Here is a 20432-nt window from a genome sequence, read left to right as displayed (position 1 = left end):
GACCGCTTGGAAGCAATCGGAGTACATTGTGTTAGAAGAAAGGGGTTATGTGGTAGGATCTTTAAGAATGCTTAACTGGGATATTTATATACTCATGGCTCAAATATTAAGGATCATGCTTTTGACGTGTAACTAACGCATTTACGCGGTCAGCGATCCGCTGCCAGGCTTTGGTTCTCCGGGTTCCAGAGGTTTTAGCTTTCCCTTTTCTTGTGATAATGTCCTTCTCCTCGTCATAGCTCTCCAGGAGAACCTGGAGTTCCATTTCATTGAAATAAGCGGCCCGTTTCGCCATATCGATCAGGGTTTCCATGATCCATACATCACGTCTTTTTAAGTTTGGCGTGGACGCGCACAACCCTGTGTTAACCAACTCCGAGTTGATTGAACTAATGCATAACCGCTGCTGTGGAACCGAAAACTCTGGGTTGGTCGGCACAGGGTCAATCAACCGAGTTCAGCGTGTTGCATATTCTTGAAGAAAGTTGTCCAATCCCGGGTTGCTTTAACTCACTTCATTTATTATAAAGTCGTCGGCATGTTTCGGTATGGTAACTGAAGCTATACGGAGGGAATTGTTTCTAACGCGAGTGAGAGGAAAATACCGTGATCTACTTCAAGCCCCCCGGGCTAAGGCCCGGGTGGCTTGCTGCGCCGTCTACCTATTGAACTCTGGCCTGTTCACTCGACGTCCTCCGTACAGGACGTCAAGTGGGTGTGGCCTATGCAGTGGGCGTTGCCTAGTGGGCGTGGCCGGGGTGACGTTATGGCTTCGGCTTCTTCACTTAATTAAAGGTGAAGAGGGAGCAGCCTTCAATAACATCATGCTCCCCTTGTGGCTATGTGAGGGTAACGCAGCTTATATGTTTGGTCCTGCATCATTGGGTCTATGTGTGGGTAGCTTAGATTCTTAAAATACGTAACAAGCGTTAACTCAGTGTTTGTTAAACCTCCGTTCGTGGAACACCCCTCTGAAGTAGACTGAACCGCTCGCTGCCTGATGCCGGCTGCCTGCTGCCGGCTGCCCACTGCCGGGCGGTGGTGCTTTGCGGCAGTGGTGCCTCGCGGCAACCGGCGGCAGGCAGCATCAGGAAGTCAAAGCCAAAGTTCCTTTCCCTCAATTCCTTCTCAACCATGGCTGAGATAACCGCAACTACAGTTTCGTTGTGGAAATACAAGGGACGTCAAAGAACCGACGTGTTATGCACCATAACATCAACAGCAAACACTGTGTGTAAACACACACACACACACACACACACACACACACACACACACACACACACACACACACACACACACACACACACACACACACACACACACACACACACACACACACACACACACACACACACACACGGGCGTGTCTCATTGGCGGGCCAAATTCTCTGGGCGGGCCAGGCAGAGAAAGGGGCGGAGCTTAGATCCTTTATGACGACATATGAGAGCACATTCCAAATCAGCCCGCAAGCTTGAGCCTCCATTTTTTCAAAGGCAAGTAGAACACCTAGTGCTCGTTTTACACCGAACGCACGTTTTAGCCACTGGGGGACCATAGGCAGGCTAGGGGAAATCATATTTATGCTAGAAAACCTCATAAAGTGAGATTTTCATGCCATGGGACCTTTAACATGAATGACGTTGATGGTTTTAAGGCACTGTGGTGACTTTTTATCACTAAAAAGTTTTATTGATAACAGGATTTTTAGATCATTGCGATTCACCATTTATTGATACATTTATTCAAAAGATCCAAAGACAAAGAACGGGTGCATTACGTTATCATTATTTAGCTGTGTATGGCAGTTAACAATGTTGGTGTATTACAATTATTTATGTGGGTAGGCTACTCCAACCTCATTGCTGATCGATATGTTACCATTTATTTGTACATAAATTATTAATTGCATTTTTAGTAAATAGTTGGAAGGAATCTGTTTCTTAATCAATAACCTTGAACTGTATTTTTTTCTAGGCCTACATAGATTTACTATGTTGTTGGTCTTATATGTTATATGGAGCAATCTTTCATATTTATGAAGTTAACTTATACTTCCATGCAGGGTTCGACTTATGATTCCATCTTTGTGGGGGTCTCTCTTGTTGACGGGGGAGGGGGGGGGGGGGGGGGGGGGGGGGGGGGGGGGCCGTACCGGCCTTCTCTAACCTCTATTGCTGCGTTTCCACTGCAGGGTGCGGTACGGTTTGACTGCAAAGGTGCGGTACGGATTGCGTTTCCAGCGCCAAAAGTGGGCGTGACCCGGACTGAGCCGTACTCGTTTTGCCCTCGTCTTCAGTACTCCTCCGTTGGGGTACTGAGACACCTGAATGGGTGCCGGAAAATTTGAGCTACACACCCCCTCCGTTGATTGGTCGACAGAATCGTCACTTCCGGGCGACGTGGGGATAAAAACAAACAAACAGTAGCCTCCAACTTTCGTCAAACAAAGCTTGAATTCGGAAGTTCATTAACTGCCACATGAAAGTTGGTCTACAACAGGGGTTCTCAAAGTTTTGGGAGCTGAGGGCCTATTTAGGAACCCAAAATTTGACTGAGGGCCGCCAAAGGAAAAAATGTAGGCGGGTAACGCCGTCAGCATCCCAGTGGTGAAAAAAAACATTGCACCGTGGACCTCTGTGAGGTCAAGTGAGGTCTAAATCACAAAACTGAGGTTCATCCTTTCAAAGTAATGTGCAGTCGGATTAAAACTAACAAATAACAGGATTTAATTGAAAGCTAGAGAGAGTCGACTGTCGAGAGTATATTTATTTTATTTTTTTTAAATGAATATTGATATCATTTAAAAAAAAAAACGTACTGGCAATGATGGAAAAGTATAACAAAATGGGGAACAACTTCATGTGACAAATGAAGAAAGAGGGAACAGAAATCGATTGCTTTGCAATTATTACATTACCTTACGCATGTGGGGAACCACCAAAAACCATTTCTTAAAATTCATATTATTGCGCAAGGGCTTTCATAAGTGCGCCATAAGCTAAATCACCATTTTGTTCCCTTATTAAGCAATAGATAGTAACTTAACTGATTCTAATTCATTTATTTAAATGGAGGGTACTCCGGTTAGATGTCGGGCTGACAACCTGCCTGGAGTTTTGGTTTGGATTGTGGAGATTCACCATGCTCTCAATCATGGTGAGGTTCAATATGGACCATTCATCCTAGACGGATATGCCCCGAGGACACACACAGCCTACGAATTTGCAGGGTGCTTTTATCATGGTAGTGAACATTGCTACAACACCGGCCATCAATGGCGATACTACACAGGGGCCTACAGGGGCCAGTGCCCCTTTAGACATGTCCCTGGCCCCCCCTGTGGCCCCCCCGTGATGACCAAATAAAATAACTATGATTTTACCGATTTTACGGAACTAATTTGACGCAACGTTCTACACGGGTAACTTAGAGCGGCTAACCCAAACACTGTGCTGCTGCTTCTCGGTAAATGAGAGCTCAGCGACTACTTGTCACGGTCTGTCTGCCACGCCTCTTTCATCCTCGCAGCTGGGCTGCATCAGGTGATTAGTGGAGCTGTCACGCCAAATTTGTACCGGGTGCCAAATTTGTACCGGGCACGTCATCAGCTGTCCGTTACCAGGCAACGGACAGCTGATTACGTAAGGGTTGTCCGTTGCCGGGCAGGTTTCAAAAAACACTCACGCTCATGTTGCCAAAGACGAAATAACATAATACAGTTAACGGATCGCTAGATAACACTTGTTTTTACTTTATATTTGTATTGTATTTAATTGTTTAATCAAATTTAGCTTGTAAACTGAGTGTTTAAAGCGGGTTTCAAAAAACATTCGCGCTCATGTTGCCAAAGACGAAATAACATAATACAGAAAACGGATCGCTAGATAACACTTGTTTTTACTTTATATTTGTATTGTATTTAATTGTTTAATCAAATTTAGCAAGTAAACTGAGTGTTTAAAGCAGGTCAAGGACGAAATAGCACAATACAGATAACGGATCGCTAGATAGAAGGTTCGCGAATGTTCGTGAACCTTTCACGTCATTCAACGCGATCGTCTGTTGCCAGGCAACGGATGACGCGATCATCTGTTGCCAGGCAGGTTTGGAATGGATTACGTATGGATGACGTGCCCGGTACAAATTTGGCACCCGGTACAAATTTGGCGTGACAGAGCCTATAAGTTAGCTGAACACTGTTCACCTGGTGCCAGATTGTCTTCGCTGTTTGGTTCATGCAAGTCTCGCCAACAATTCGCCTGTCTCCTGTTCCCGGTTTCCCGATCCTGCATGTCCCCGACTACGTTCCCCGCCTCGTCCTTCTGGATCCTTGTTCGCCTGTCTTCTGACCCGGTTTCCCGATCCTGCCTGTCCCCGACTACGTTCCCCGCCTTGTCCCTCTGGATCCTCGTTCGCCTGTCTTCCGTCCCGGTTTCACGATCCTGCCTGTCCCCGACTACGTTCCCCGCCTCGTCCCTCTGTATCCTCATTCGCCTGTCTCCTGTCCCGGTTTCCCGATCCTGCCTGTCCCCGACTACGTTCTCCGCCCTGTCCCCGTTGTTTTGCTTGACGAAGTAAAAACTGAACATCATTGTATTTGCTTGTCTCTGAGTCGTGCTTTTAGGTTCAAATCTGCCAGTCTCTTCAGTAGAGCGTGACACTACTCTTGGAGAAAGAGCCACGATTTCTCCTGTTGCAAGAGTCGAAGCTAAGTAAAATGATTTAATTTCTTAAGTGACTTGCTGTTCTTATAGCAGCTGTCATGAAATGAGGAAAGAACAGTAGAACAGGGAATTTTCCTTTGCGCTCTTTAGACTGTGCAAGTTTGCTGTAACTCTTCCTGTAAGCTCAGCCTCTTGGGAACAGTTTCTCCACACTGAAACTGATCAAATAAATAGGAAATGGCACATTGTTTTGCACTTCGTTGTCACCCTGGAGTACAAAACAAATGTTTATACGATTTTGATGATTTAGTATCCCCAACCATAAGCGCTCCAATGCGTTCTTGACGTATTGATTTCAATGAGGTTGGGCCAACAGTGAGAATCCCAATTGCAGCATTCTTCGAAGAAAGTAGTCCAATCCGGATCGCTTTTAACTCACTTTATTTGTCAAAGTATTTCAGTATGGTAACTACGGAGCAAAAAGAGGGGAAGTGTGTCGAACACGTGCTGAGCGACTCCCAGCTGATCAAAACTCTAACCCGCCAGTCTGAGGCCCCGTTCACACGAAGCCGAAACGGGCGAAACCGGTACGGTTTCGATCTATCCGGTTTCGGAGTATCTCCGTAAAGACGAAGCCAAGCGAAACCGGGTACATCTGTAGAAATGCTGTAGTACACATTCCAGGCCCATAAGGGGCGCTGCTTCTGGTACAGAAATCCAGAAGAAATTAGATAAGAAGAAGAGGCGAGCATGCGCATAAAGGCTGCCCTCATGCGCATGCTCGCATGTGATTTCTGAGACTCCGCGGGCTTAAGAGCCATTGGCTAGGAGGTCGAGGGGTGGGGCGATGACGTCATGGTTTGCGGTTTCAGTCGGTTTCAGCCGTACACACGAATCCAAAACGAAACCGGGTAGATTTGAAACCACCTCCGAGGGTGGTTTCAGAAGTTTGCGGTTTCGGTCAGCGGATTCGCCGGCTTCGTGTGTACGGAAGGCCGAACCGTACAAGACCTTTGCGGTTTCGCCATGAAATCGGCTTCGTGTGAACGGGGCCTGAGCTACCAAGAGTTTCTCACCTCCAACCTCTCTGTCGAGATTGATCGGGTCAAGTGGGCGTGGCCTATGTGAAGTGGGCGTGTCCTATGTGACGTATAGGGGGGAGGTCCTGCTCCCCTTGTGGCTATGTACAGTATTTACGGCTTATATGTTCGGTCCTGCTTCCTAGTGGTTATGTGAGGGTAATACAGCTTGTGTGTTTGAATCTGCTTCCTATAGGCTATGTGGGAGCAGCATTTGTTCTTAAAATACGTAACACAATTCACATGTGAGAAAAGAGGCTCAACTTATGTCGATTTTGAAATTAACTTCCCCCAGTAGTCTTTCTTAAATGTGAAGTCTGCATTTTTTTTTCTTACGGTGTATATTGTGTGCTTAAAACCAGCAATATATGATTTCATTTCGATTCAAATAACATGTTTCTTGGAATTGGTATCCATTATTATCAATTTTATTTTCTGCTTTTCTCTTCAAACAAACCAATAAAAAATAAAGAAATAAAGAAAAGACAAATATTATGTCTCCTTCATTTCGGACACTTTGCGCTTCCTCGGGATACTGAAGATAGGTGGTAGAGTTCCTCTTGCCATCTCTCTGCCCTCCTCCGTAAAATGAGCAATCCGTCTGCAATGACTGCACACACACACACACACACACACACACACACACACACACACACACACACACACACACACACACACACACACACACACACACACAAATAGTTTTTGCAGGTCATTGTTAAGGTTGTGTTAATATTGGAATTCACAGCACATCTGCTGCAGAAGAACTATACCCTTCAGTATGGAGATTCTCCAACAAAGTTGAGCACTACCACGTCCTGAGATGTGTTATGTCATGCTGTGGAAGATAACCGTATATCACGTGACAGCACTTGGACGTTGGATGTCCATGTCCTACAAGTCGCAACGACGAGACATTATAGGAGCAATGCACTGTTCTTAGGGGCTTGATCGGGACGTAAGCGGTTGCTCGGCCTCGTGCCCGCGCTTTAAGCGCGTGCATAAATAAGGAGTGAACAGCGACACCTACAGTTGAGGAAATAAACAGAAAGTTCAGATTAACAACTTCCGGCTGAAGAGTCGAGATGTCGGCGGACCTTTTCAAACAAAAACTCTTACAGGTGTCTAACCAGCTCACCGAGTCTCAGCTGAAGGATTTGACTTTCCTCTGCGGGTTCATCGGGAAGGCCCGTCTGGAGAAGATTACCCAAGGATACGAACTATTTGAGGTCCTTATCGAACGGAAGAAAATCCAACACGACGACGCGGTGTTCCTGAGTGATCTCCTGACTCAAGTCGGTCGAAGCGACCTGTCGGACCTGTTCACTACTGGGAACCTTGGTCCTACTGGGGGTCCGAATGACCCTAGGGACGCAGAAGGAGGTATGATACACCCTGTGTGTGTGTGTGTGTGTGTGTGTGTGTGTGTGTGTGTGTGTGTGTGTGTGTGTGTGTGTGTGTGTGTGTGTGTGTGTGTGTGTGTGTGTGTGTGTGTGTGTGTGTGTGTTCCTACTCCTACAGAATCAAAGCCTCCTGTAGGTTTTGTAAAGAGCTCAACTTTTACTTCACTTTTGTTTTCAACAGATTCATGTCTTGGTTAATTATCTTAAGTGATTCTAGACAGTTGTTGTTTGTACATTCATCGCAACGCTTTATCTCACCTTCCTGCAGTGAACATTAATTTGGCCGCGGAGGTGATCGCTGAACATCTAGGGAGAAACTGGCGCAAACTGGCGCGCAAGCTGGGCCTATCGGAGGTGAAGATCAAGAACATTGAGCGGAGGGGCCAGCAGATGGACCTGGAGGAGGTGGCGATGGAGATGGTCCGGGAGTGGAGGAGCACCCGGCGGGGGGAGGCCAAGGCGGAGCACCTCCTGGTCGCCCTCAGAGCATGTGAGATGAACCTCACCGCAGAGAAGGTGGAGGAGAGGCTACGGGAGGCTAGTGAGCAGTGATGGAGCAACGTCCAAAAGATTGTTTATGCAGTGAAAGCAAACTGTGTTTTATTTTTGGAGATGTGATGGTGGAGCGACTGACTGGTTTGGAGGAGGGCAGACGGTAAATGATGCAATAAACGTCTGCTTTAAAGGTTTCCTCATGATGGATCTCTATCTATTCGAACATCTCCTTTATCACTTAGGTTTAAATGTATAAAATAGGATAATAATTCCATATATACTAGAATCACTTAAGACAATTAACTACGACATGAATCTGTTGAAAACTAATTAATGTATGTTCTTTACAAAACATACAGGAGGCTTTTATTCTGTAGGACCACACACACAGACAGACAGACATAAATACATACATAAATACACACACACACACACACACACACACTCATAATATTCCTTATGGTTGGAATGTTATGAATTGCTTGAACCACGGTCATATTTTTTAGTGAATGTCTGAAATCAGCATAGACACAAAAACAAGTTGTCCAAATCCTGGCAAGGCTTTTTGTATTATGAGTAAAATCAGTTGAAATTTGCTAAGTACTAGTCGTTATAATAGCAATAAACATTTTAGTTTTGTTTTGTTGCATTAGCCTACATTTAATATCTGTAATATTTGTAATATTCCCTCAATCACAAAACGACACGATCCGTTTGCCCCTGATCATGCCCTGCTATGAACCCAGCAAGGGGCATGTGGCCTCTACTGTGAAATAAATGAACACGTCTGAGAAAAAGAATCTTTATTGTTCCTACAACTTGATCTCAACGTTGAGTGGATCTGCTCTCAGCTGCAGTTCATGTCCACAGCCTCGTTCCTGTGGAGACATGAAGAGAAACCTCTGAATGGACGCGTGATGGCAGTGTTTTTTCAACTTTGATAAAAAAGCATCTTTGAAGCTCGATGTTGAGTGTTCCTTTGCTCATGCGTACATTTACATTTTACATTTATGGCCAAACACACATTCACACACCGACGGTGGTGTCAGCCATGGAAGGAGACAGCCAGCTCGTCAGGAGCAGTCAGGGTGAGGCGTCTCGCTCAGGGACCCCTCGACACTACGTGCGTGGGGATCGAACTAGCAACCTTCCGGTGGTAACAAGTCAAACTGCTCTACCTTCCTTAGTTACTCCCTGTTGGGTTCCTGCACTGCTCTGATACTTGAGTGACAGGGGGACTCACAGCACTTGTAGAGGTTGTTGATCCTGATGATGTCGTTCTTGCTCATCTCCTGGGACTCGCCGAAGGCCACGTTGGGGTTGGGGATGGGGATCATGGTGGGCTTGTTGTTCTTGGAGAAGGCGTACCTGCACGGCGGGAGAAGGAGGAGTCGAATGGTTTGTTTTGGTTGTTAATCACCGTCTGGTTTATAAACGGTACTTGATGCGAATCGCGCCGTGGCACCGGAGGCAGGCTGACCTCTCGTACTGCATCACGGAGCTGTAGTCGTACGGCGTGCCCTGGTTCAGCGTGTTGAGCTTGTTAAAGTTGTATTTCTGATCTTAGGAGGAGAGCGCAGATTCAAAACTCAAGGAAACAGACGCAGTAAAACATCCCTACAGAACCGAGGAGGATGAGGAGACACTGGGAGGAGGAGGAGAGCGTGACGGGACACTAGGAAGAAGAGGAGAAGGAGGAAGAGGAGGAGAGCGTGAAGGGCCCCTCGGAGGAGGAGGAGAGCGTGACACACTGGGTCCTCACCATCGATGATGTTCTCCCAGGCCACCTTGATGTACTTGTCGCGGTCGGAGCGCGTCTGCTCGTGGTTAAAGCCCAGGGCATGCAGCAGCTCGTGCTGGACCGTCCCGTGGTAGAGGCAGCCCTGCCGGGCCAGGGACACCACCTGCTTACCCCCCTGACGACCCACCCAGGAGTAGCAGCTGAAGGGAACACACAGGGGGCAAGGGGTTAGAGGTCACAGGGTCAGAGGTCACAAGGTGGGTTTCCGCTGGACTTTCCATTTTCAATCCTGCTAACATCCTGCATGTTTTTAAAGGTCCCATGACATGCTATTTTATGTATTCTCTAATATAGGTATTAGTGGGCAACTAACACAGTATTCAAAGACGTTCCCGAAATTCAGCCATGGTGCAGAGTTACAGCCACTCCGAGCCAGTCGCACATTGAGCTTTCCCCAAATGCGCTGTTTTGGTGTCTGTAGCTATAATGCAAATGAGGAGGAGCGAGGCGGGTCAAGGAGGAGGGTGGGGGTGTGGCCCTGAGCAGCTTGCAGCCACGGTACCATGCGCTCTGTTTACAGCCAATGTATCGCAATGGCGAGGTGCACACAGCCTTTAGCCGTGTTCTGTAAATATTCTAGAACACACGGGAGTCCTGGAGCTCTATATCTAAATATTATCATATAGCCTACATAGATATCTACATCATATAATTTATATTATCACGGCCAAAAGCTGTGTGAGCCGATATTATGAATCTCAAACGACCGTGTTGGGTTCTCCGACGTTCCTGGTTCTTCAATGTCCACATCAATGTGAAGTAGACTGAACCGCGACAAGGAGGAGAAAGGGATTGTTGCCGGGCAGCGCTTAGGCACATCCGCCTCCGGCGGTGGTCCCTCAGCGGGGCTCAAGTGGGAGACATTCGCCGCCAACATTCCCTTTCTCCTCCATGTCGTGGTTCATGTTCTTGAACCACACACGGTCTCGACCGCTCGCACGGTCGAGTCTCATTGGCGGGCCAAGGTCTCTGGGCGGGCCAGGCAGAGTAAGGGGAGGAGCTTAGATGCTTGATGACGTCCTAAACACAGACATTCCAAATCAGCGCACTTGAGCCTCTGTTTTTTCAAAGGCGAGAAGAACAGCTAGTGCTCGTTTTACACCAAACAAACACACGTTTTAGCCACTGGGGGACCATAGGCAGGCTAGGGGAACTCATATTTATGTTAGAAAACCTCATAAAGTGAGATTTTCATGTCATGGGACCTTTAAGTGTCTGCTCTCAAATAGTGAACTAGCTGCTAGGATCTCCTCTGCAGGCGTCCATCACTAAGATGACATCATGTTTATGTGTGGCTCCTCTAACAGAGGAATTGTTCCAATCGGTTGAAGGTGGTTTACTGAGCGAAGTGTTTGTGTTCGACTGGTCTCTCACCCGCTCTCAGACTCGATGTTGAGCCACTCCACGTCGTTCTGGATGGTGGGCCGGAAGCGTATGCAGGACACGGCGGAGAAGGACTCCAGGCCCCGGATTATGATAGCCTTCTCCCGGGGCGCTGGCGCACACACAGGGGGAGAAGAACCTCATCAGTCCAGGAGGGAAGTTATGAGAGATCCTGTACTGCAGAACGTCTTGGACCAGTTTCTGCAAAAAGTCTTGAAGCGAGTTCTGAGGCAGATAAAGGCTTGAATGGGCTCAGCCCATTTTTTATCCTATTGAAGATTTCTACATTGATATTTGAATTCTCTTACTTTGCCTCTGACAATTCTGTATGATGAACAAACACAATCTTTCTTTGCTATTGTAACGACCAGGAACCCTAACCCTAACCCTAACCCTAAGCCACCTCAGACAACAAGTTTACTGTGCATCCGAAAGCAGCATGGCTCCTGAAATAACATCCAAGGAGAGATGAAGCAAAAGGATCCCAGAAGGATCTGAGATGATCTGAAAGGATCCCAGTGGATCCCAGAAGCGGCAGCCACTCACAGTACTGGTTGGCGATGTAGTAGGGGATGTAGACGAGGCCGTCTGTCCACTTCCTCCACAGGCAGCCCTGCGCGGTGCAGGGGTCGGCGTTCCTCCCGGACACAGTCTTGATGGCGATGTCTCCCTCCACCACCACAGGCTCATTAGGGCGGAGAGCTGTGGGGGTCCGCAGACAACGGGGGTTAGGGACCTCTCAGGATACTGGGGTGCTCGGGGGGCTGCAACGCCACTCATGGAGCAGTGGGATTTTGGTTGCATGTTGAAGTCATGGCCGATAATGTATTATGTCAATGTTAGAAAGATTAGTTTAAGAAGGACAGATTCTGCACAACCCCTGGGGGGCTGGGCTCACCCCCACCCCAGACCAGGGGTGGGGGTGTTGGGAACCCGGTTTATTGTCAAAGTTTGCAACGATCCATGACCTGGTGCCCCATGCTGCCATGCAGGAGGTCTCTCCCTGAGTGTGTGTGGTGATGGCCGGTTTAACCTGTTGCGTATTGATTTCTCATTGGTCAACAAGTGTGCAGCCCCAACATCCAATCAGTCTGACTCGGGCAGGTGAGGCTGCCTCAACCAACCAGCCGGGCTCAGTGAGGGCTTCTCTTTCATCTTACTGCGGCCTCGGTTGGCTTTCTCCAGAAGCTCTCCCACGGACATCCCAAGGGAAGGGACTTTCTCGCGGCGGACCCCCTCTGCGCAAAGCAAACACAGCACATGGGGTCTCAACCCGGGGACGTGAACCACATCAGCATCTCAATGTCGTCTAAAGACTCAATTCACTACATATGTCAAATGTGTGGGTTTATTGTTTGGTCATTTTCCTCAACGTATTACAAGAATAAGGCTTATTTATTTACTTATTTATTTATATGGCTGATGTATTTACTTATTTATTTATATGGCCTATGAATTTACGACAGAATCTGAGGACCTTAACTCCTACTGAAGTGGGCCTCATAACCACAAATAACGTCATAATGTCATCGAATACTTTGATTCTACTCTCATGCTAGATGAAATCACTGGAACACACTGAGTTCTGTTTGAGGGAGCTGGTAAACCAAGGGTCTTCCTTACCTTCCTGGACGTATCCACGAGAGATATGAAAAGAAAGAGCATGAAAACATTCATTAAATGAACAACATAGCAGTTACTCCTCTACTCTTCTTGGCCCAACCAGGCTCATTCAATCTGGTCCCCTAATCATCCTCCTGTCCACCTGAAGCTGGTGTGTGGTGAGCGTTCTGACGCAGATTGGCTGCCGTGCATCACCCAAGTGGGTGGTACACACTGGTGGTGGTTGGTTAGTGAGGTCCCCCCTTCACTGTAAAGCGTCTTTGAGTGTCTAGAAAAGCGCTATATAAATCCATCCATCATCCATTACTCTTTATTTGTGTCTGTGTTGTCTCTGTAGTGTTTGTTTCAGCGTAAACACGCCAACCTTCCTTCAATACACATGAAGACTGGGTGCCCTACCTCAGTCTGCCCCTGGACCAGAGCAGCTGATGCCAGCAGCAGAGCAAACACAGCCAAAAACATCTTCACCATCATAGCAACAGGTTTCTGGTGGAGAGAGAGATAGGGAGAGAGAGGGAGAGAGGGAGAAAGAGAGAGAGAGAGAGAGAGAGAGAGAGAGAGAGAGAGAGAGAGAGAGAGAGAGAGAGAGAGAGAGAGAGAGAGAGAGAGAGAGAGAGAGAGAGAGACGGTTGGCAGACTCATGCTGGTACTGAAGTCATGCTGTGCAGCAGCGCAAAGCAATATCATTTGCCCTCTCTCAGTAAAAACAAAACACATTTCTGTTACGGCCTTAAGATACCAGTATGGACAAGTGTTCTCCGACTGTAGAGCAGAGCAGGGAGTAGGCCTTACCTTGAGTTCAGAAACACGGTTTGTGAGTTCTGAGCCACTGGACTGTGTTTTATATGGTCACATGTGTGATGTGGACATCTGGGAGAGCCTCCAAAAATAGACTTTTAGATTGTTTCTGAGAATCCTTGCAGCCCGTGTGAAACACCACACATGTATGTCTGGGTCGGGGCCCATGTGTGTGTACACACTGGATGGGCACCCTGGTCATGTGTGTCATGCCCTTGATTTTGGGTTTAATGTGCTGAGATACTATTCTTACGTTTCCCAACTACAGGAGGGCTCTCATTTCCATCAAGGTCAGAAAAAGTCACAACATTAAAACAATAAACATAATACGCCATCCTCTTCATGTTATATTAGGAGTATTTAACACGTTTGAATACCTTTAGATTAGAGATGTCCGATATTATCGGCCCACCGATATTATCGGCCCGATATAAGCATAAAAAGTTAATATCTGTCAATATCGGTATCGGATTTTTTTTGCCTTAAAACCGATATATATATATATATTTTTTTTTTATTTATAGCTCAAATAAATGTTTTCAAAATTGTGCAGTACAGTGCACATTGTAATTGACTCATATTTGTGCATTTATTAAATTAAGGTCATTGAGTTTTAGTTAAAGAAACATACTGCTATGTTGCACATAGTTGTTCAGGTACAATGTTTTATCATTTGTGAAGTCAAGTTTGCCCTATTTGTTGTGGGCATTGTCAAGATTATCTCAGGGAGAGTGTAATCCAAACTGTTGTCTGTAATCCAAACTGTTGTCATAAAAATAAACATGGCACTTTTCCCTTAAATTAAGTTGAAGTATTTTTCTTATTTTGCACAGACAATGTTAACATTTGGAAAGCCTTGTTGCATTCAATAATGCATCCAGTGGGCATCACAATAACATTAAGCATGTTGTGTTAATTCCACAACAGGAGATATGTATTGTTACCTAAATTAGGTTTGAGGAAAAATAACCCAAATATCGACATCGGTATCGGCTGATATCGGAATCGAAAATTTAGAGTTGGACAATATCGCATATCGGATATCGGCAAAAAAGCCAATATCGGACATCCCTACTTTAGATGTATTGTCTGGCAGCAGTGTCTAACCAGCAGCAAACATTGGGGGGGGGGGGTGGGGCAGCCTACTGCTCTTTACTCAGAGCTAAAGACCAAATTTATATATATTTTAAAAAATACTTATGAGAGCCATTAAGCCACGCAGAAACAGAGACAGAATGTTGGTTTAATGTTGTTTATCATGATGAGGGCGGTCTAATGGGAGCTCCTGGGGGCCGTGGGGGGACCCTCCTGGGGGCTGGTGAGAGGCCCGTTCTGGAGGCCGCTGAGGAGACCTTCCTGGTGTTCGGTGAGGAGCCCTTTCAACCCCCGTCCATTCGTCCAGCCAGTCCTCTGTACGAAGCAGAGAGTCAGTGGTCAGATTCAGCATGGGAGATAACCTGAGTGTGTGTGTGTGTGTGTGTGCATGCCCGTCTGTGTGTTAGTGTGTGTGTGCGTGTGTGTTTGAGTGTGAGTGAGCTTTTGGGGGTTTGAGTGTTTGTGTGTGTTTGTGTGCTTGCGTTTGTGCGTTTGTGTGAGTGCATGTGTGTTTGTGTGCACCCATGTGCGTTTGTGTGCGTGTTTGTGTGTGTTTGCTTGGTGAGGCCTGCACTCACAGCACTTGTAGAGGGTGTTGAGGCGGGCGATGTCGTTGCGGCTCATCTGCGTGGCCTTCCCGAAGGAGACGTTGGCGTCAGGGATTGGCACCATGGTCGGCTGGTTGTTCTTAGAGAAGGCATACCTGGAGAGTCACACCTGTTAGACTCACTGTACTGGAGGGTCACACCAGTTAGACTCACTGTACTGGAGGGTCACACCAGTTAGACTCACTGTACTGGAGGCACACCAGTTAGACTCACAGACTGGGACCAGCCATCCTGCTGAGGGATGATTGTGTGTTTGTGTGTGTGTGTGTGTGTGTGTGTGTGTGTGTGTGTGTGTGTGTGTGTGTGTGTGTGTGTGTGTGTGTGTGTGTGTGTGTGTGTGTGTGTGTGAGTGGTGGTGGGGGGGGTCTGTTTGCTTGTCTGTGTGTGTGTGTGTGTGTGTGTGTGTGTGTGTGTGTGTGTGTGTGTGTGTGTGTGTGTGTGTGTGTGTGTAGGGGGAGGGCATGTGTGTGTGTGTGTGTTTGTGAGTATCTGGTTTTCTGTCTGCATGTGTGCCTAAGTATGTGCGTGCGTGCGTGTGTGTGTGTACGTGCGTGTGCGTGTATGCGTGGGGGTCCTCTCACCTGTGGTACTGCATCACTGAGTTGTAGTCGTAGGACGTGCCCTGGTTCAAGGTGTTCTTCTTCCTGAAGTTGTGCTCCATCCCTTCAACCGATAGAAATCATGACATTAAAGAAACACAATCACACAACCCCAAGGCTAACTGAGGCTAGCCGAGGCTAACTGAGGCTAACTGAAGGCTAGCTGAAGGCTAACTGAGGCTAACTGTAGGCTAAATGAGGGCTCACTGAGGTCAACTGTAGGCTAACTGAAGGCTAAATGAAGGCTAACTAAGGTTAACTGAGGCTAACTGAAGGCTAGCTGAAGGCTAACTGAAGGCTAACTGAGGTTAACTGAAGGCCAACTAAGGCTCACTAAAGGCTAGCTTAAGGCTAACTGAAGGCTAAATGAGGCCACCTGAAGGTTTACTGAAGTTTAGGGTTAGTTAGTAGCTCAAGGCTAACTGAGATTTGCTGAAGGTTAACTGAAGGCTAACTTAGGCTAACTGAAGGCTAGCTGAAGCCAACCAACCTGACTGGACGTTCTGCAGCACCACCCTGATGTACTGGTCACGGTCGGAGCGCGTCTGCTCGTGGTTGAAGCCCAGGGCGTGCAGCAGCTCGTGCTGGACCGTCCCGTGGTAGAGGCAGCCCTGCCGGGCCAGGGACACCACCTGGCCCCCCCCACGACGACCGATGGAGGAGAAACACCTGGAGCCACAACACGGACGACAGTGAGTCGGTGGAACCTTCTCTCTCACACACACACACACACACACACACACACACACACACACACACACACACACACACACACACCACACACACACACACACACACACACACACACACACACACACACACACGCACACACACACACACACACACACACACACACACACACCCTCCCCCCCGCACTCACAATGTTTTGATGCATAATAATTGCAGGTATATGAATAGGAAGATGTTGTTTTACTTCTGAACAACGTTATTTCATCAATTTTTGCGTCAAGGCCAAAGAAAACTGCTTTTATTTTGTGTTTTAATGGAAACCAATCAATGACCCACACTGGTTCGGGGCTCCTACCTACCCGCCCTTGGACTCGATGCTGATCCAGTCCCGGTCTGAGCTGCGGCTGGGTCTGAACCTGATACAGGAGAACGAGGAGAAGGACTCCAGGCCGCGGGTGATGATGGCCTTCTCACGAGAAGCTGGAGGGAAAACCAATGACATCTTACATTTCACCGTACAGAGCTGCTCCATTCTCCTCTTACAGTCCTCCCAGAAAGACTTGTCATTTTCAGAGGACTCGGGAGAGTTGTAGTTTGGTAAACTCAACGTTAATATCCTTTAGGCTTGGCTAGCCGAACGTCTCACGTGAGAGACGTTGCAGCAGTTTGAAACACAACTTCTCCAGTAATGACGAATTATATCATAACTAAACACTTAACAATGCCCCTAAAGACATTCCTACCAACACAATAACACAAGCACGCCCCTATGCTTCCAAATGGAGGCGGTCTTTGGAAGCTAGGAGGCTCGAAGGCTGGATTTGGAAACACTTGTGGTTGGAATCCAGTGACCGGGTCTGGGGCTCACAGTAGACCTGGTCTGCGATTCACAGTACTAGGTGCTGATGTAGTACTGGTCTGGGACTCATAGTAGACCGGGTTTGGACTCACAGTACTGGGTGCTGATGTAGTACTGGTCTGAGACTCTCAGTAGACTGGGTCTGGGACTCACAGTACTGGGTGCTGATGTGGTACTGGTCTAGGACTCACAGCAATGGTTGCTGATGTAGTACCCGTCTGAGACTCACAGTAGACCAGGTCTTGGACTCACAGTACTGGTTGTTGATGTAGTATGGGATGTAGACCATGCCGTCCGTCCACGGGCGCCACATGCAGCCACTGGACGTGCACGGGTCGGCGTTCCTCTCGGCCTCCTCGTCAACGACGATGTCTCCCTCCGTCAGGACAGGACCCCCAGCGGAGCGGACTGCAAGAAGGGGATAGGGCCGTAAGGGAGAGGACTGCAACACGGAACGGAGCAGACTACAAGACGGAGCGGACTACAACATGGAGCGGACTAGAACACGGAGTGGACTACAACAGGGAGCGGACTACAACAGGGAGCGGACTACAACAAGGAACGGAGCGGACTGCAACACGGAGCGGACTAAAACAGGGATCGGACTACAACACGGAGCGGACTACAACACGGAGCGGAGAGGACTACAACAGGGAGGGGACCACAACCCGTGATTGACGTGCTGTGTCGTACCCAGGTTGCTGTTGGCTCTCTCCAGAAGCTCAGAGACGGGAAGATCTCCCAGCCGGCCGTCCTCCACTGCTGTATGGAGGAAAAGAACCACAGACTATTGAGTTCCTCGCTGCCTGTTCCGGTCTGAACTCTGGGCGAGTTAGACAGAGTATATAGTTCTATAGATCTAGAGTATATAGAAGACACCCACCTGCCTGCAGGGTCAGTCGGCAATAGAATCAAAGAGAATAACAAGAACACAGGTCATACGGATGGAATGAAATACAAGTGCAAAAGGTGTAGGCAATATAGACTTCATTCACACTTAACATTACCAAAAGATCACTAGAAGTCTTTTTTTTCATCATAGAATGTAGTTTGGATTATCATGGATCAACTCCACCCTTACCTCCTCATCAGCCCAGCAGCACGGTGAAAGCAACAGCAACGTCACAACACTGAACTTAAGCATATTGTCTCTCTGGGAGTCCTGCCAAAGAGTGTGGGGGGGGGGGGGGGGGAGAGAGAGAGAGAAAAGAGTTCAAACAAGGTTATATTTAATACCTCCGCTCCACCTGAACAGTGAGGAGTGTGGGGCACGAGTACAAAAGGTACTTGCTCATCAACGACACTAACCTAATTCACTAAATAGTGAATATCAAGGTACATGGTGAACAGAACACATAGATGGCAACGCTTGAAGCAAACAAATGTGAATCCTCTTACCTTAGTAGAGAACAGGGCAGGGCACAGATGTGAAGGTGCTCAGATGCGAGGGGAAGGAGTTTATATACTGGAGGTGTTAATGCATCACTACAGGAACCAGGGCTGTGTACAGGACATCTGCATCCCTGAGTCAGCTGGATTGGCTGTGCTTATCTTATATTACTACATGAACATATAGTAAAGGTTCTCTGTGCCTATGTGGGAAGACTGCCGTATGTTGGAAGGTTTGGTATTAGAAGTGACTGGTCATCAATTCCATGGGAGTAATGGAGACCTTGAACAGTTGTAATTAGAACCAGTGGGGAGCTTGTCATCTATTACTCCTGCTACATCTGGATAATCTAGTGCTTATTTTTTAGCTACCATGTTGGACCTCATGTCTAACCCTACACACGGCTCTCAATGTACTCTGACTAGGCCAGCATGGGAATAATGTAACAGCAGAATATATCAATACAAGGTGGTTACATCACACCTGAGACACAGCAACCAGAAACCAGAAGACCCATGGTCAACAGGTAATAGGTCTGACTCTGACTGAAATAGTGACTGACTGACTTCACCGGCCAGCCCCCCATCACTATAGAAACCATTTAGGGGTCCGAGCATCGAAGCCGCTTGGTCCCCTATTGTTTCTGTAACGTGTTTTTTTCCCCTCAAATTCTGTAAAAGTCATACTGCAGCCTCTACTGTAAGTCGAAACTCTTGAAAATTTCAGGTATGGTTACCAATAACCCCCACTACCCATAAACCCAAATTGTGGTACTGCACCCAAAGGTGGCGCTATTGTAAGAAATCATGAATTAGGCTTATTTCTCCTCACCAGACAGGCCTCTGAGGCCTGTTTCAGGTAGCTGGTTTAACATACTCTGAGTTTAATCCTGCGCTCTGAGTTGGTTGACTCAGAGTTCAGGGTTGAAAAGCAACTCTGGGTTTTCGGTTTCAGAACAGGTGATCAGCGTTGGGTTAATCAACTCTGAGTATGTTCACTCTGGGTTGAGGGCGTGCCTGTTGACTATGAAGAGCCATCATCAATGGATCTCTGATAACATGATCAAACATGGACCAAAAGCGTAGATCCACTTACTTTTCCCCCACGGAATTGGAAATTCTAATGAACGTGTGTGTGTGTGTGTGTGTGTGTGTGTGTGTGTGTGTGTGTGTGTGTGTGTGTGTGTGTGTGTGTGTGTGTGTGTGTGTGTGTGTGTCAATTTACGCAACCCCGAGTTGCCCCACGAGGACTTGGCAGCAAATGAAGTACAAAAATATAGTTTAAACAGGTAAACTAATGTTTAATTGAAATCAAATCAATTGTGCTGTTTTGCCTGCTCTACCTAATTTAACAGCTATGTTCAACATGTATTATATATTTGTATACTATATTTAAGCAGTAAATGTAAGTAGTACATTTCCCAGCCACCCCAACACTGCCAATATTTAATAGGAGTTAGATATATTAGAAGGCTACACCTAGGCAAAATGCATTATAAATATATATGTGTCTTCAAAATAGCGCTTACTGAATATTAGGGTAACATTTTCCTCCATGTTAGCAAATCAAAAAAATGCAGAGGCCCGGCAGACTGGAGGGGGTCCACCACCTGCAGCCCTCACAGAGGCTGAGGAGATGGCCCTCAGCCAACAGAGTATGCGTCCTGTGGCTGAGGGCATCCCTGGGGGGAGCTCCTCTGATCCCCCCCACCCCCCAGGATAGAAGTGCCTTTACAGTATAAGAGGTTGGTTATTCAAAATAATTAAATATGTACACGCAACCCAGCGCGTTGCAAATTAGATGGGGCAATATTCTGGCTCAAGTAATAATTGCACTGTCTAATCATCTTCTTCCAGTTACTGATGAACCAGATGCCCTCACCAACCTCCATGCAATTGTAACAATTCAAAAGATGCAAAAGGATGCTTTGGAGATCCAAAT

General features: G+C 47.2%; 2 protein-coding genes across 2 annotated transcripts; one reads left to right on the top strand and one right to left on the bottom strand.

Annotated features, from left to right (window-relative positions):
• Positions 1-6787: 6787 nt before the first annotated feature.
• fadd (Fas (tnfrsf6)-associated via death domain) lies at positions 6788-7840 on the top strand. The gene is made up of 2 exons (XM_030376882.1): positions 6788-7130; positions 7419-7840. Exons 1-2 carry the CDS (start codon positions 6833-6835, stop codon positions 7700-7702), a joined length of 582 nt encoding a protein of 193 aa, XP_030232742.1. The 5' UTR covers positions 6788-6832; the 3' UTR covers positions 7703-7840.
• Positions 7841-8433: 593 nt separating this feature from the next.
• Positions 8434-18652, bottom strand: LOC115558965 (zinc metalloproteinase nas-9). The gene is made up of 18 exons (XM_030377531.1): positions 18500-18652; positions 18182-18263; positions 17795-17866; positions 17354-17509; positions 16602-16722; positions 16043-16221; positions 15535-15616; positions 14924-15048; positions 13245-13297; positions 12852-12938; positions 12817-12820; positions 11990-12067; positions 11376-11531; positions 10821-10941; positions 9408-9586; positions 9126-9207; positions 8889-9013; positions 8434-8523 (listed from the first exon to the last, which is right to left on the bottom strand). Coding segments are annotated over exons 2-18 (1686 nt in total). The 5' UTR covers positions 18246-18263; positions 18500-18652; the 3' UTR covers positions 8434-8521.
• Positions 18653-20432: the final 1780 nt, after the last annotated feature.

This window comes from Gadus morhua, chromosome 14 (assembly GCF_902167405.1).
Source record: "Gadus morhua chromosome 14, gadMor3.0, whole genome shotgun sequence".
Classification (NCBI taxonomy): domain Eukaryota; kingdom Metazoa; phylum Chordata; class Actinopteri; order Gadiformes; family Gadidae; genus Gadus; species Gadus morhua.
The sequence above is the reverse complement of the archived record's forward strand: the minus strand, read 5'-3'. Positions and strand labels throughout refer to the sequence as shown.